This window comes from Salvia splendens, chromosome 20 (genome assembly GCF_004379255.2).
Source record: "Salvia splendens isolate huo1 chromosome 20, SspV2, whole genome shotgun sequence".
Lineage (NCBI taxonomy): Eukaryota > Viridiplantae > Streptophyta > Magnoliopsida > Lamiales > Lamiaceae > Salvia > Salvia splendens.
In genome coordinates, this window is record NC_056051.1 from 9,948,672 (window position 1) to 9,962,128 (window position 13,457).

At 33.5% G+C, this 13,457-nt stretch overlaps 1 protein-coding gene and 1 long non-coding RNA gene across 2 annotated transcripts; both read left to right on the forward strand.

The window, feature by feature from the left end:
* The first annotated feature begins 1,594 nt into the window (after nucleotides 1-1,594).
* LOC121782039 lies at nucleotides 1,595-3,414 on the forward strand. Its single transcript, XM_042179743.1, has 2 exons — nucleotides 1,595-1,844; nucleotides 2,709-3,414. Exons 1-2 carry the CDS (start codon nucleotides 1,818-1,820, stop codon nucleotides 3,069-3,071), a joined length of 390 nt encoding a protein of 129 aa, XP_042035677.1. The 5' UTR covers nucleotides 1,595-1,817; the 3' UTR covers nucleotides 3,072-3,414.
* Nucleotides 3,415-5,845: 2,431 nt separating this feature from the next.
* LOC121782369 lies at nucleotides 5,846-6,796 on the forward strand. Its single transcript, XR_006046401.1, has 3 exons — nucleotides 5,846-5,890; nucleotides 6,201-6,264; nucleotides 6,678-6,796. It is a non-coding gene; the product is annotated as an uncharacterized LOC121782369 (long non-coding RNA).
* The last annotated feature ends 6,661 nt before the right edge of the window (nucleotides 6,797-13,457 follow it).

Genomic DNA, 13,457 nt, shown 5'->3' on the forward strand with positions numbered 1-13,457 from the left:
CAAGGTATCTCCAGTGAGAGAGACCGTCGGTAGTGCTAGAGGATGGGGTGGATGGGGATTTTCGCTTTATCTCACGGATCTTCAGAAAGCTGCTGCTGAAGCGGCTGAGGAGTATCACGCAATTTATGTGTTTTGCGATCCGAAGCCAATAGTTTCTTTCAGATTTTTCTGTTTTAAGTTATATTACAAAAGTATCATTTTATCATTTGAAACTATCATTTTATCCCCTTAAACTATCATTTTATGATGCAAAAGTATCATTTTATCAACCAAAAATCTAAAACTATCATTATTAAATAAAAATATCATTTTATCACTGAACCTGTCATTTTACCCACTGAAACTATCATTTTATTACTCGAAACTATCATTTTATCCAACCAAAGAACTCAAACAATCAATTTATCATGCAAAAGTATCATTTTATCATTTGAAACTATCATTTTATCCCCTCAAACTATCATTTTATAATGCAAAAGTATCATTTTATCAGCCAAAAATCTAAGAGTGAAGTGAAATCATAATAAGAGTGATGTGTTTTGTAAACAAGAGTGAAGTGTTTTCTGAACAAAAGTGATGTATTTTGTGAAAAAGAGTGAAGTGTTTTCTGAACAAGAGTGATGTGTTTTGTGAACAAGAGTGAAGTGTTTTATGAACAAGAATGATGTGTTTTGTGAACAAGAGTGAAGTAAAATCGGAATAAGAGTGAAGTGTTTTCTGAACAAGAGTGAAGTAAAATCGGAATAAGAGTGAAGTGTTTTCTGAACAAGAGTGATGTGTTTTGTGAATAAGAGTGAAGTAAAATCAGAATAAGAGTGATGTGTTTTCTGAACAAGAGTGATGTGTTTTGTGAATAAGAGTGAAGTAAAATTCGTGGTTCGTGTGGTCACTACAGGAGGGAGTGATTAAGAATAAGATTAGTTTCCTTATTGTCAAAAATTTGTTACTAATACGACTCTAAGTGAACAATAGACTAGTGACACCGTCTTCCACATTCAGCAGACTTGAAGGACACCTTCTTCCATAACAAAAAATTATATTCTATCTTCCACATTCAGCAGACTTGAAGGACACCGTCTTCCTGGTGACATCAAATCCTACCAAGTAGTTAACCTGAGCAACGCCGCCGTAAATATGAAAACCAGCATCGGTAGGCTCCATCGCCAAGCACTCATAATCCTGATTGACTCTAACAAAAGCATTCTCGTGCTTCCACTCCACATCTGCCCATTTGAAATGATACTCTGAGTTGATACAATGATACTTTTAGTACATAAAATGATAGTTTTGCCGGATAGAATGATACTCTGAGTTGATACAATGATACTTTTACTGATTTGTAGGTATGAACATAAAATGATAGTTTTGCCGGATAGAATGATACTCTGAGTTGATACAATGATACTTTTAGTAAATAAAATGATAGTTTTGCCGGATAGAATGATACTCTAAGTTGATACAATGATACTTCTATATCTAATTAAATTAGAATGCATGCATCCTACGTGAGTGCTCAATCTTTTCTCTTTCAAAACAAACAAAGAACCAGGTAGCCCATCTACATTCTACTTAACTACTCCAAAACGTCAAAGGAATTAATCCAATTCCTTGTTCCAACTGACGACCCCCAACTTTAAACCATCAATCCATCTATCCATTTTAGTATTCTATTTGGCTCAAGATTTTAATTCATGTAAAAGGGCTACGTCTAATCCAGCAACAAAATTGAGTCCAACAAAAAAGCAATACGTCTAATCCAGAATGAGACTCGAAGCAACAGATCGCCGACCAAGAAATGACGAACGGTCAACTCATATATGAAAAGCAATACGCCGTTTCCGCCGGTAAGATCGAAGACGAAATCAAGCACAAACACTCACCGAATTCAATCTTGAGGTGACGTAGATTTGTTAAGGGGGAAAATGGTGATGGGGAAGAAGACTGAAGGGATTACTGAGACACAGAGGAAAGAAAGAGAAAGGAGGGGGATTAAAATGATAATTTTATAACGAAATGACAATTATGCCCTTAATATATCCGAAAAAATGATAGTTTTATTTGATAAAATGATAGTTTTGTTAGATTAAATCTAGACCACATATTTTAAAAATGTGTGGTGGAGATTTAGTTATAGGGTTATCACACAAATTGGGATTGTCATTATAATGCACCCATATATATATATATATATATATATATATATATATATATATGGGTGTGTTAAGGTCATTCGCAGCTTTTCAGTCCAAGCTTCTTTTTAATCACACCCCTTGGATCCTTGAATTGGATGGTTGTGATGATCTGCACTATTACACTATAATGGTGCATTATTAGTCAGTGTGCATTATTCAACTGAAAATCTGCATTATTACACTATAAAGGTGCATTATTAGTCGGTGTGCATTATTCAACTAAAAATCTGCATTATTAAATGACATGTGGCATCAATCTAACCGTCGGATGACAAAATCGTGGGGCTGAGATTAAAAAGAACAATAGAACAAAAGATACAAAAAGGGAATAAATACATCCATATATATATATACATCCATATATATATATACATCCATATATATATATATATATATATATATATATATAGGGTAGTGATCAAAGTATAACTAATATTAAGTGTATAACTAGAGAACAAATATCAGTCACACATTTTGTTAATCTAATTTAATCTTATAAGTTAAACAAATTTTCAGATTTTTGTTAAAAATAATAGCTCAAGGGCATTTTCGGAATTGAGGGGTATGTTGAAGAACATCCCCCAGAAAACGAGCTCAGCTTCATCCTCTCTCTTTTCCTCCATTTTGACGAAACCAGCCAATGCCATCTCCGCCTTGGTCTCCACCATTCGAGTGCCGGAATCAATCCACGATCTCCAAATCAGCGTCGCACCAGCGCAGCTTGCCCGCGAGCAAGGGGTAGTCCTGCAGGACTCTTCCGAGAGACTCTTTAATCTGCCCAACAACCAGCCATCCGGAGTCCTCGGAGGAGCCCTTGTTGTAGCAGAGAAGCAGGTGGAAGCGCCGCTGCAGCACCGCCGCCGATCCCGCATTCTGTGAAACCGTGATTCTGCGCGATTGTCGTGGATCTGTTGGCTTTGTTGGAACCACTGTTTGAATTGCTTCCACGCGCACTTTGCCCACCGGAGTTGCCATTATTTTTTTTGTTTTCAAGATGTTGTGGATGAATTTCAGTGGCAATAGCTTCAGTGTTGAATAATTATAAATTTGACAATACAAATTAGTGTAACCAAATAAGGAGTTACTGCTTAGATGGTGATCGGAGGACATTTTATTCTTGGTTAAAATAAACAAGAGTGTTAAATAAGTGTTTGCTAGAGTGTGTTACTAAGTCTCATTTCATTCTTTGTCAAAGCAACTCCTAATTCATTCGATGATTTTATTTATGTCTTAATTGAACAATGACCTATGTTTCTGCATTTATCTTTGTCGCTAATTTATCTTTGGTAGGCTCGTAGTTTGTGTGGTTTTATACAATTCATTGGATGAGTTTATAAGATTTTGAACAAAAGAGGCCTAAATTAACAAAACACATCACTCTTATTCTGATTTTACTTCACTCTTATGTACAAAACACATCACTCTTATTCTGATTTTACTTCACTCTTGTTTACAAAACACATCACTCTTAAACTGATTTTACTTCACTCTTGTTTACAAAATACACCACTCTTATTATGATTTTACTTCACTCTTGTTTACAAAACACATCACTTTTATTCTGATTTTACTTCACTCTTGTTTACAAAACACATCACTCTTAGCATGATTTTACTTCACTCTTGTTTACAAAACACATCACTCTTACTCCGATTTTACTTCACTCTTGTTTACAAAACACACCACTTTTATTCTGATTTTACTTCACTCTTGTTTACAAAACACATCACTCTTACTCCGATTTTACTTCACTCTTGTTTACAAAACACATCACTCTTATTATGATTTTACTTCACTCTTATTCACAAAACACATCACTCTTATTATGATTTTACTTCACTCTTGTTCACAAAACACGTCACTCTTATTATGATTTTTTACTTCACTGTTATTTACAAAACACATCACTCTTAGCATGATTTTACTTCACTCTTGTTTGCAAAACACATCGCTATTTTACTTCACTCTTGTTTGCAAAATACATCACTCTTAGCATGATTTTACTTCACTCTTGTTTACAAAACACATCATTCTTAGCATGATAATGCTTCACTCTTGTTTACAAAACACATCACTATTTTACTTCACTCTTGTTTACAAAACACATCACTCTTAGCATGATTTTACTTCACTCTTCACTCTTAGCATGATTATTTTTGGGACAATTCAACATTGATATTATAATTAGATCAGAGCAAGAAGAAACAGAAAGGGGCTAAATCTGAAATGCATAGCTAAAATCTCACAAAATTCAAATACTACACTACATCCCATCATAAAAATTGCAACGATAGCTTATCACCTAATGTTAATTCCCTAATTAAAGGAAATCAAAACTAAGAAAAACAGAAGATAAATTAGGAAATGCAGGCTAAATCATATCATAGATCTGTGTGTTCCCGCTCGGGGTCAGATGCCACGATCATGAGCGACAAGATGTCGTAGAGCGGCCCGCCCTTGGCCATCGCCTCCTTCTTCTCCTTGATCACCGCGATGAGCTCCTTCCGGAGCGCCGCCGCCGCCTTGTTGACGGTGGCGGTGTTGTTGGCTGCTGGAAGAGTGATGATTGGAGACACCAATGCAGATTCCTTCGTCGGGGAAAGAGAGTCACTTGAATCGCGAAATATTGATAATTTCCAATCGAATTCCTCTTCAATCGGACGAATCGGCGGTAGGAGAGCTGAGAACTATTTTGCAGAAGAAGGAAGAGGAGGAGAAGAGAAGAAAGCGGTTTCTTTTTCAAATGCCAATGATGTAACCTAATTTTGGATGTGCAATGACCATTATACCCCCGCCTTATTATTGTGGAGTAAATTTGTGATTGAGGGAACTAATATCTCATTAAATTCAAAAATTAATACTAGCCCTTGATTTTTTTGATCTTGTGGCTATTATTTGTTCTCTAGTTATATGGTTAAGAGGTGTTTGCCATAGATCATGACCCTATATATATATATAGGGTCCCTTTTAATGCAAATGGCCACCTAAGTGTAGAACTAGAGAATAAAATATAGCCATTGGATCATATTTTTTATGGATGAGATTAGATATGGGACATCTAGCTTCCATCATTCACCACAAAGGGAAATTACTTCAGCCAAGGGTTATTTAGTAATTCTATATTAGGTCAACATAGAGTTCCCTAAAATTCAGGAATTAATTATTGTGGTATCTATTCAGCTTTCTCTCAAACACACAATTCATCTCCGCCCAATTTTCTCTCCACGCCGCTGGGATTCTGTATTGAACTTTCACCACTTATAATTCACGCAAAAACCTATCTGAAGAAGGCGAAATTCACAATGGTCGAAACAAGACTTTCGAAATTGAAAGGTAGTTATCACGTTCTTAGATTTTGTCCTTTTTCGAAGGCCCTAGATAATATTTTCTTATTTTGGATTGTTGAAATTTGGTTCATTTTAACTTAAATGATTATGAGAAGAAGTGACTTTCATACTTTAATTTCGAATTTTGATTCATTTTTTAGTGTATGTGGTGAATTCTTATTGTTTTTTTTTGGGTTTTTTTAATTGTAAAGATAACATGCAGATGGAATTTGATATCTGGTGAAGTCTAGACAAGTTTTTGAAATGAAATCGTTGAACACATGTAAAACAATTGATGTCCGTGTAAAGCTAGGGGTGGACATTCCAGTAGGACGGACCCGAGATTGTCGTTCGTGATTGAGGAAACGACTGGTAAGAGAAATCAATTGTTGTGTTTAGAATACAGTCTAGGATGATTCATTTTAACTGCATAAGGTGAATTGGTTATAACATAAGATGAAGTGATTTCCTAATACGATGAAGTTATTTTAACTAAAATGTTTCTACTTCTCGGGTGAAGTTATTACATTTAAAAGATGAATAAATTTGAATATAAGATGAAGTAATTTCATACTTAAATTTTGATTCAATTTTTAGTGTATTTGTGGTGAATTCTGATTGTTTCTTTTTTGTTTATTTCAATTGTTTGAACACATGTAAAACAACTGATGTATGTGTAAAGGTTGGGGGTGGGCAATCCTGTAGGCCGGACCCAAGATTGTTGCTCGTAATTGAGGAAACGACTGGTAAGATAAATCAATTGTTGTCTTTAGATTACAGTCTAGGATGATTCCATTGTTGTCTACATTTTTTTTACTATTTTGGTTCTGAATTTTTGGAGTTCATGCAAACTATTAAAGAGATGAGTGATTACAATATAAGATGAAGTACTTTTAAGTGTAAGATATAGTTTTTTACATTGTTATATGAAGTGATTTGATTCAAATTTGGTTCGCTTCAAATCTGAATCACTTTTATGAAAAAAATAAATTAGAATATGAAGTTATTAAATAATAAGATGAAATAATAAAAGTATAAGATGAAATTGTTGTTACGTTATAAAATTACCTTTTTGGAAGTTTTAAATTAGAATATGAAGTTATTACATTTTTTTGTAAGGTTTAAATTTTGAATATTTGATTAATATGTGTGTTATCAGAAGTGTGATGCCAAGAAGACTATTGCAAAGAGGAATGTCAAGGCCAGGCGCATAGTTGCATATGAAGGGAAAAAACTGATGCATTGTTGGCAAAAGTCAAAACAAGAAATTAATTCAAGCATACACTATCCATTTTCGTTGTATATTAACTCAATCGAATAAGATTTTAAATGTGTTTTTTGAAATTTTATTCAGTTCACACTTATTATCTATTTGGTTTTACTAAACTTCAATTGTTTCGATGGTAAACATCAGCTCATTATGTAAATAGTTCATTCAGGATGGTATATAGTTCATTTAGAATGGAAAATAGTTCATTGTTTCGATCAAAGACAAAATAAATCAAGATACCATATACTAAAAGATTCATTCCAAACAAAAGTCCCATTGACATCACTAGATTAAACCAGAAGGAATAATAACATTATTCACAACACCAAATCATAGCAATAAAAGGACGATACTTATAACTTCTGTAAAAAACAAGAATAGAAACAGTTCAGTACTATATTAAAACTGTTCATCCTAAATGAAAATAAATTCATTACTAAAAACTAAACACGTAATAAAGTTCTTCGTCGGTGCAATGCCAGAAGATGAAGATAACGACTGCGGTGGCTTCTGATTCGTCCGCGAAATTCTAGGAATGTGCTTATGTACTTCTTCGCTAGTGAATCAAGCAACTCTCTATGATCTAGCCACTCACATCCAACAATCTCATGGCAAAAATCAAGAATATTAAAAACGGCAAGCTCAAAATACCTAATTCATCCAAGCACGACTTGCCGCCGCAGCTCTTCGTTAATCAAACACTTATATACAAGAATTAATATTAGAACATGGTGTTCATCGAGAATCTTTCTACATGGTTGTTTGTCTTGAATCTCCCTCCGTTAGTTTAGCAATGTAATATCATATTGAGACGCAAAATAATTCACGATGTAAATCAGGAGCAGAATAAACAAACCATTGATTAGACAAGAAGATTCTGAAGATGTTTTCCATAATTATGTGGCTTGATTTAGGGGAACTAATAACCGCATGGATAGATGTCTTCCAATTACACCCTTCAACCAATTTTTAACATTAAAAAAATTTAGATTTGGTTGATTTATTATATCCACAAGATTAAATATCGGGTGTTTAAGATTTGGTCTCTCGTTCGGTCTTTAAAATTAGTTCGGTCTCTGGTTCGACATTTAAATGCAAATGGCCACTTAGGTGGCCATTTGCATTTAAAGGGACCCTATATATATATATATATAGGATTGTATTCAATGTCGAACTAATTTTAATGACCGAACTAGAGACCAAATCTTGTCCACCTATTTTTATAATCTTGTGGTCATAATTAATTCAATCAAATATTATTAAATATTTCCTAATTATATTATAATATTTCAAAATATATAGCTGGGGGATTCTTTTGTAATTTTAACTTGAGCGGTTATCACCTTTTCCATAATTCAAGCCATGTGAATATGGCAAAGATTATACTGTTATTCCATTCCATCGCGATTATTCTGCAATTCCATTCCATCAATTAAATCTCCAATTCCATTCCATCGTGATATTCAACAAGCTCTCCTTCAAATTGCAATCTCTGTCTCAATGAAAAAATAGAACAATCCTTCTCCCGCATCTTAATTTTGCCGGATGCAGCAAACGTCCGATCGAACAATCCTTCGCTCACTGCCTCGCTCTCTCTCGTGCCTCTGCCTTCGCCGGCGAGTGGCGGCAGGCCACCGGTCATCCCCCCTCTCTCTCTCGCTCAAAATGAACCAATGTAGTGTGCCACCACTGTCGCTGCTACATTGTCGTCGTTTCAATCACTTCATCTTATAATAACTGTATTTCATCTTATAATGAAATAACTTCACCCGAGAAATGGAAAACTTTCGATTAAAACCTCCCTCATCCATCTTCTACATCTCGCTCACTGTATCTCTCTCCAGTGCCTATCTATGCCTTCGCCGACGAGTGGTGGCTTCATTCCCCCTCTCACTCACGTGTGGCCTCTCTATCTCAAGCCCCTAGCGAAATAGATGTCCATCCTCCCGACGTTGTCAAAACCAAGGGTTCAGGAAGACGGCCTCTTACAAGCCTTGAGCAAGCTATGAAGATGAAGGCAAAGCCTGGTCGTAAATGTGCCGAATGCGGCGAGGTTGGTAATCATGATGCAAGAAATTGCAAAAAGATTAAGGAGATGCAGAAGAAAAAGTAATACGATATATCTTTCGTCACGATGTCTTGATGTATTGTCTCAGTTTTTTAACTTCTTTATATTTTTCTTAGATGAATATATTTTCTGTTTCGATGAATATAGTGTCATAATAAATGAAGTAGTTAGGCTATTCAAATTACATTTTGGATGGATGAACTAATCTGATGGTTTGATGAATAAATATCTACACAGAATGAATAATTTTTAATATAGAGTGATCTCTTTATATTATCATTCATATTTTATCGAATTCATAAAATGTTTTTTCATACTATAGTACATTTACTTCATAGTAAAACCATGTTTCCGCAGCCCTCAGTATAAAAATTCCATAATATATTCTTTAATCTAATAAAAATCTCTAACAAGTGTATTACACAATATACCAGTTTTGGTTACTTTAAGCTAATAAAAAAGGAATATTTAGACTATTCGGTTTACAGTTTACGTGGGAAAAATTGTTCCGATTTCAAATATCAAAACATCACTTCTTCTTAAGGTAACATGCTATCATTTTTTCAACATCAATGTCCTTATTTTTGCTTTCCTCTACGTAGTAACTCGTTGTGATGCGCTTGTTGTTGAGGCATTCATGACTGATTATTGCATTCATCAAGGTTGAACAGTATTTGGACCACAATTAAAATTCCTGAATTGTGGATAGCTCGCCAGAACGGTTTTCCAATTGAATACAGTTGTACTAGAATCAGAAAACAAAAAATCAGAAAACAAACCGAGAATTTGAAAACATAAAATCAGGAAATATGAAGGATGAACTACATTACCATATGCACTGAACTTTAAAACGAGGATCAGAAAACATGAAGGATGAACTACATTACCATATGCGCTAAACCTATTTGTAGAAATACGAGAATTTGAAAACACTTCATATATCACACACATAAATCATTCACAAACCACCTATTAACACCAATCAGAAGTAAAAACTCATCTAAAACTGAACACACTTCATATATCGCACACATAAATCATTCACAAACCACCAACTGACACCAATCAGAAGTAAATACTTCATCATATGCAGAAAAAGATTTCATTTTATAATTAAATAAAATTAGCTAAATCATTTTCATTTTCTTCCAATAAATACTTCTGCTTATGTTCAAAATACTTCATCGAACAATTTCATAACTTCAGTTACATCGGAACACTTTACTGAACTAAAATCAAACGACATAGTTTGGACCAAAATTAAAATTCCTGAATTGTTGATAGCTCACCAGAACGGTTTTCCAATTGAATACAGTTGTACTAGAATCAGAAAACACAAAATCAGAAAACAAACCGAGAATTTGAAAACACAAAATCAGGAAATATGAAGGATGAACTAAATTACCATATGCGCTGAACTTATTTGAAAAATACGAGAATTTGAAAACACAAAATCTAAACAAAATAAACAAATGCTTTGAACTCACTGACTCCAGATGAAGTTTTGGAGCGCAACATCCGCTCACCTAAAACCAAAATTTTCGAGTTAAGGTTGTAGGGTTTTCGTAGATTGAGAAAAATGCTTAAGCAAAAAAAATACCGTTCAGTTTTGTAGATCTTGTCTCCACCATTGTTGAAATTCCACAAATAATCTATGATGGAGAATGCCGACGGAAGGAATTAATCGGTGAATAAGTGAAGAGAATGGGAGTATGACACACCGCGTTGGGGGAGAAGAGTGTGGGAGGAAGATGAAACGTTGAGCGGGAGACTGAAAGGGTGACTTTTGATTTACCCTAACACAATCTCCCTTGAATTGCGCTACATTCAATTTTACCCAATTACAATAATTTACAGAATGACTAAGATGCCCTTTGGATGAACAATTTAATTCATAGGATGAAATACGAATTTAAGAGTTAGGAGCTCTAATCTCAACCACTAATTTAAAATCCATTGGCTAATCTTTAGTCTCTAGTTCTACACTAAGAAGGTGTTATGGGAATAAGGGGACCCTATATATATATATATATATATATATATATATATATAGGGAGATGATCAAAATAAAAATGCATTTAAATCCAGAAATGCAGCCCAAATCTTAGCCCTAGGATTAGATGATCTAATGGTCAATAATTAACCAAAAACACGGAAGGTCATAATTAAGCAATTTTAGGTCATATTATAATATTTGGGTTTAATGTCATGCTAAGATCATTTTAGGTCATGCTTTGTTAGCATGACCTAACCTAAAAGTGCCCTACGTATGATATTGTTCTGCGTTTCTGTATTTAAATCTAGGTTTGCATATATCAAAACCCTATATATATATTGTGTATGCGTTATTCCATCCGTTCCATAATAGTGGAGACGTCACGATTTACGAAAAATTGTACAAAGTGAGTTAAGTAAGGAAGAATAAATTAAGAAATGAAAAAGTAGAGAGATGAAGAGAAAATAAAGTAAGAGAGAAGAAATGTGTTGACTTTTGCTAGAAAAGACTCCACCATTGCAGAACGGAGGGATTATTATTTAGCACGTTTTTAAATATATCTATAAGTAGAGATGTTGTGTGCAAGCTAGTAACATTAAATCACTCTCTTATTTATTGTATGATTTGATTTGACTTTGACATAAGTCGAGTAAAACATTGTCATACAAATGAGGCAAACAAAGTACTCCGTCCGTCCCTGAAATTTTGTCACATTTTTCCATTTTCGTCCGTCCCACAAAATTTGTCACATTTCACTTTTTACCATTTTTTGCAGTGGACCCCATTTTCCACTATAATGAAACTACCAAAATGACTCTACCAATACAGAACGGAGGGATTACTATTTAGCACGTTTTTAAATATATCTATAAGTAAAGATGTTGAGAGAGATAGAGAGAAAAAGTAAATAAAGTATTGTTAGTGGAGAATGGATACCACCTCATTAGAGAGAAAAGAGTTTCAAATTAGAAAGTGCATATTTTTATGCAACTGACTAAAAGGGAAAAAGTGCATATTCTTATGGGACGGAGAGAGTATATATTTATGCATGTACATCATTTGTGGGAATCATTTACAAATATTTTATATGAGCATTATTTACATTTCATTTTTTTATGTAAGTATAAATTATGATTGAGATTATTAAATTTTGAAAAACATAATAAAATTTTAAGTTTAATTTTATTTGCCTATCTAAAAATAAAGAGAATAATGATAATTTAAATTTTTGATTTGTTATATTCACAATTTACAATATAGGGAAAACATCTATGTAAAAGTCAACAGCTAATGCACTCACTAAATAGTAGCTAATAAACTCAGTAAATAGTGTAAAGTCAATCACATACACACTATAAAATATAAAATGTAGAAGCTCATCCATCCACATTGATTTAGTAGTTAAATAATGAACATGCAATTTTACAATTAACTGTTTTTGCATGATCACCAATCCTAGCCTAGGTATAATTTGGACAAATATCTTGATAGTTAAACTAATTAATATATCTTATTGTCAACTTATATATACATAGTCAATTACTTATCTAATAAAGTAATAACTAACGAAGTAATGACAAAAGCTTCAACGAGTGGAAGAGCCTAATTAAATTAAATTTATCTAGATATCATAAATAATCAAGATCTGATCGGCAGTTGCAATGTATATATATAGTCAGAAACATATGGTACATGTATTACAAGAAACAAAAACATGAGGATCATGAAAATGGATTCTCGTTGACTCCATGTTTTTGTTCTAGTTTTTCTCATCCAGGTAGCCACCCATGAGGCGACTCAGCCTCCGACTGTCTTCTTTCCGTGGTATGGAATACACTATCCAAAAATTACATACTTTCCACAACCTTATCCGTGGTTTGCCTATTCTCCTTGATCATCGCCTCCGTCTATTGTAAATCCATTTCCTCCAACTCCAAATGCATATTGGTTCTACAAAAATCCTTTTGCTCTCAAAGCTCCATCCCCTGTGCAAGCACCATGAGGAAGTTGTCTGCTATTTTTCACTAGGAATAACTTGGAGCAAGCGCGGCCATTTCTGTGCTTTATTTTTTTTTTTGTGATTTTGGATTTTGTTATGAGTGCAATAAAATTTTAATGTCATAACCTTCATTTAATTTAATTAATGTTAATATTGGAATGTTGCAATGATTGTCAACATTATCGTTTAATGTGCTTGAATTTTCTTAGAATTGGCATATTTAGTGCATTACTATTCGAATAGAAAGAAAATTGAGCTAGGCGACTCCAATGAGGCAAACCAAATCAATTCTAATATGAACTCATTAATATAAAGGGTTAATTTTTTACAACTTTGAATATATTCAAATACTAATTTAAATAGGATAATGAAAGAATTAGATATGGTATGATTTACTAAGATATAGTATAATTTAATTGGATTTAATTATGAAGGATATGCACAAGATATTGATTAAATCCATAAAATAATTCTATCTCCTAGGAATTAGGAGATTTTTAAATGTCCAAGAAAAGAGAGGGGGTCAAAAATTCGGGTATAGAAAAATAGGTAAGATTTGATTTGGATAATAATCTCAAAGCAATTTATTAAATCTTAGAAAAATAA

Bases quoted from the DNA above. Each gene is read 5' to 3' on its own strand.
- LOC121782039 (XM_042179743.1), top strand. From the start codon at position 1,818: ATGAAAAGCAATACGCCGTTTCCGCCG. The intron at 1,845-2,708 runs GTAAGATCGAAG...ACAAATTTTCAG, and splicing joins GCAATACGCCGTTTCCGCCG to ATTTTTGTTAAAAATAATAG.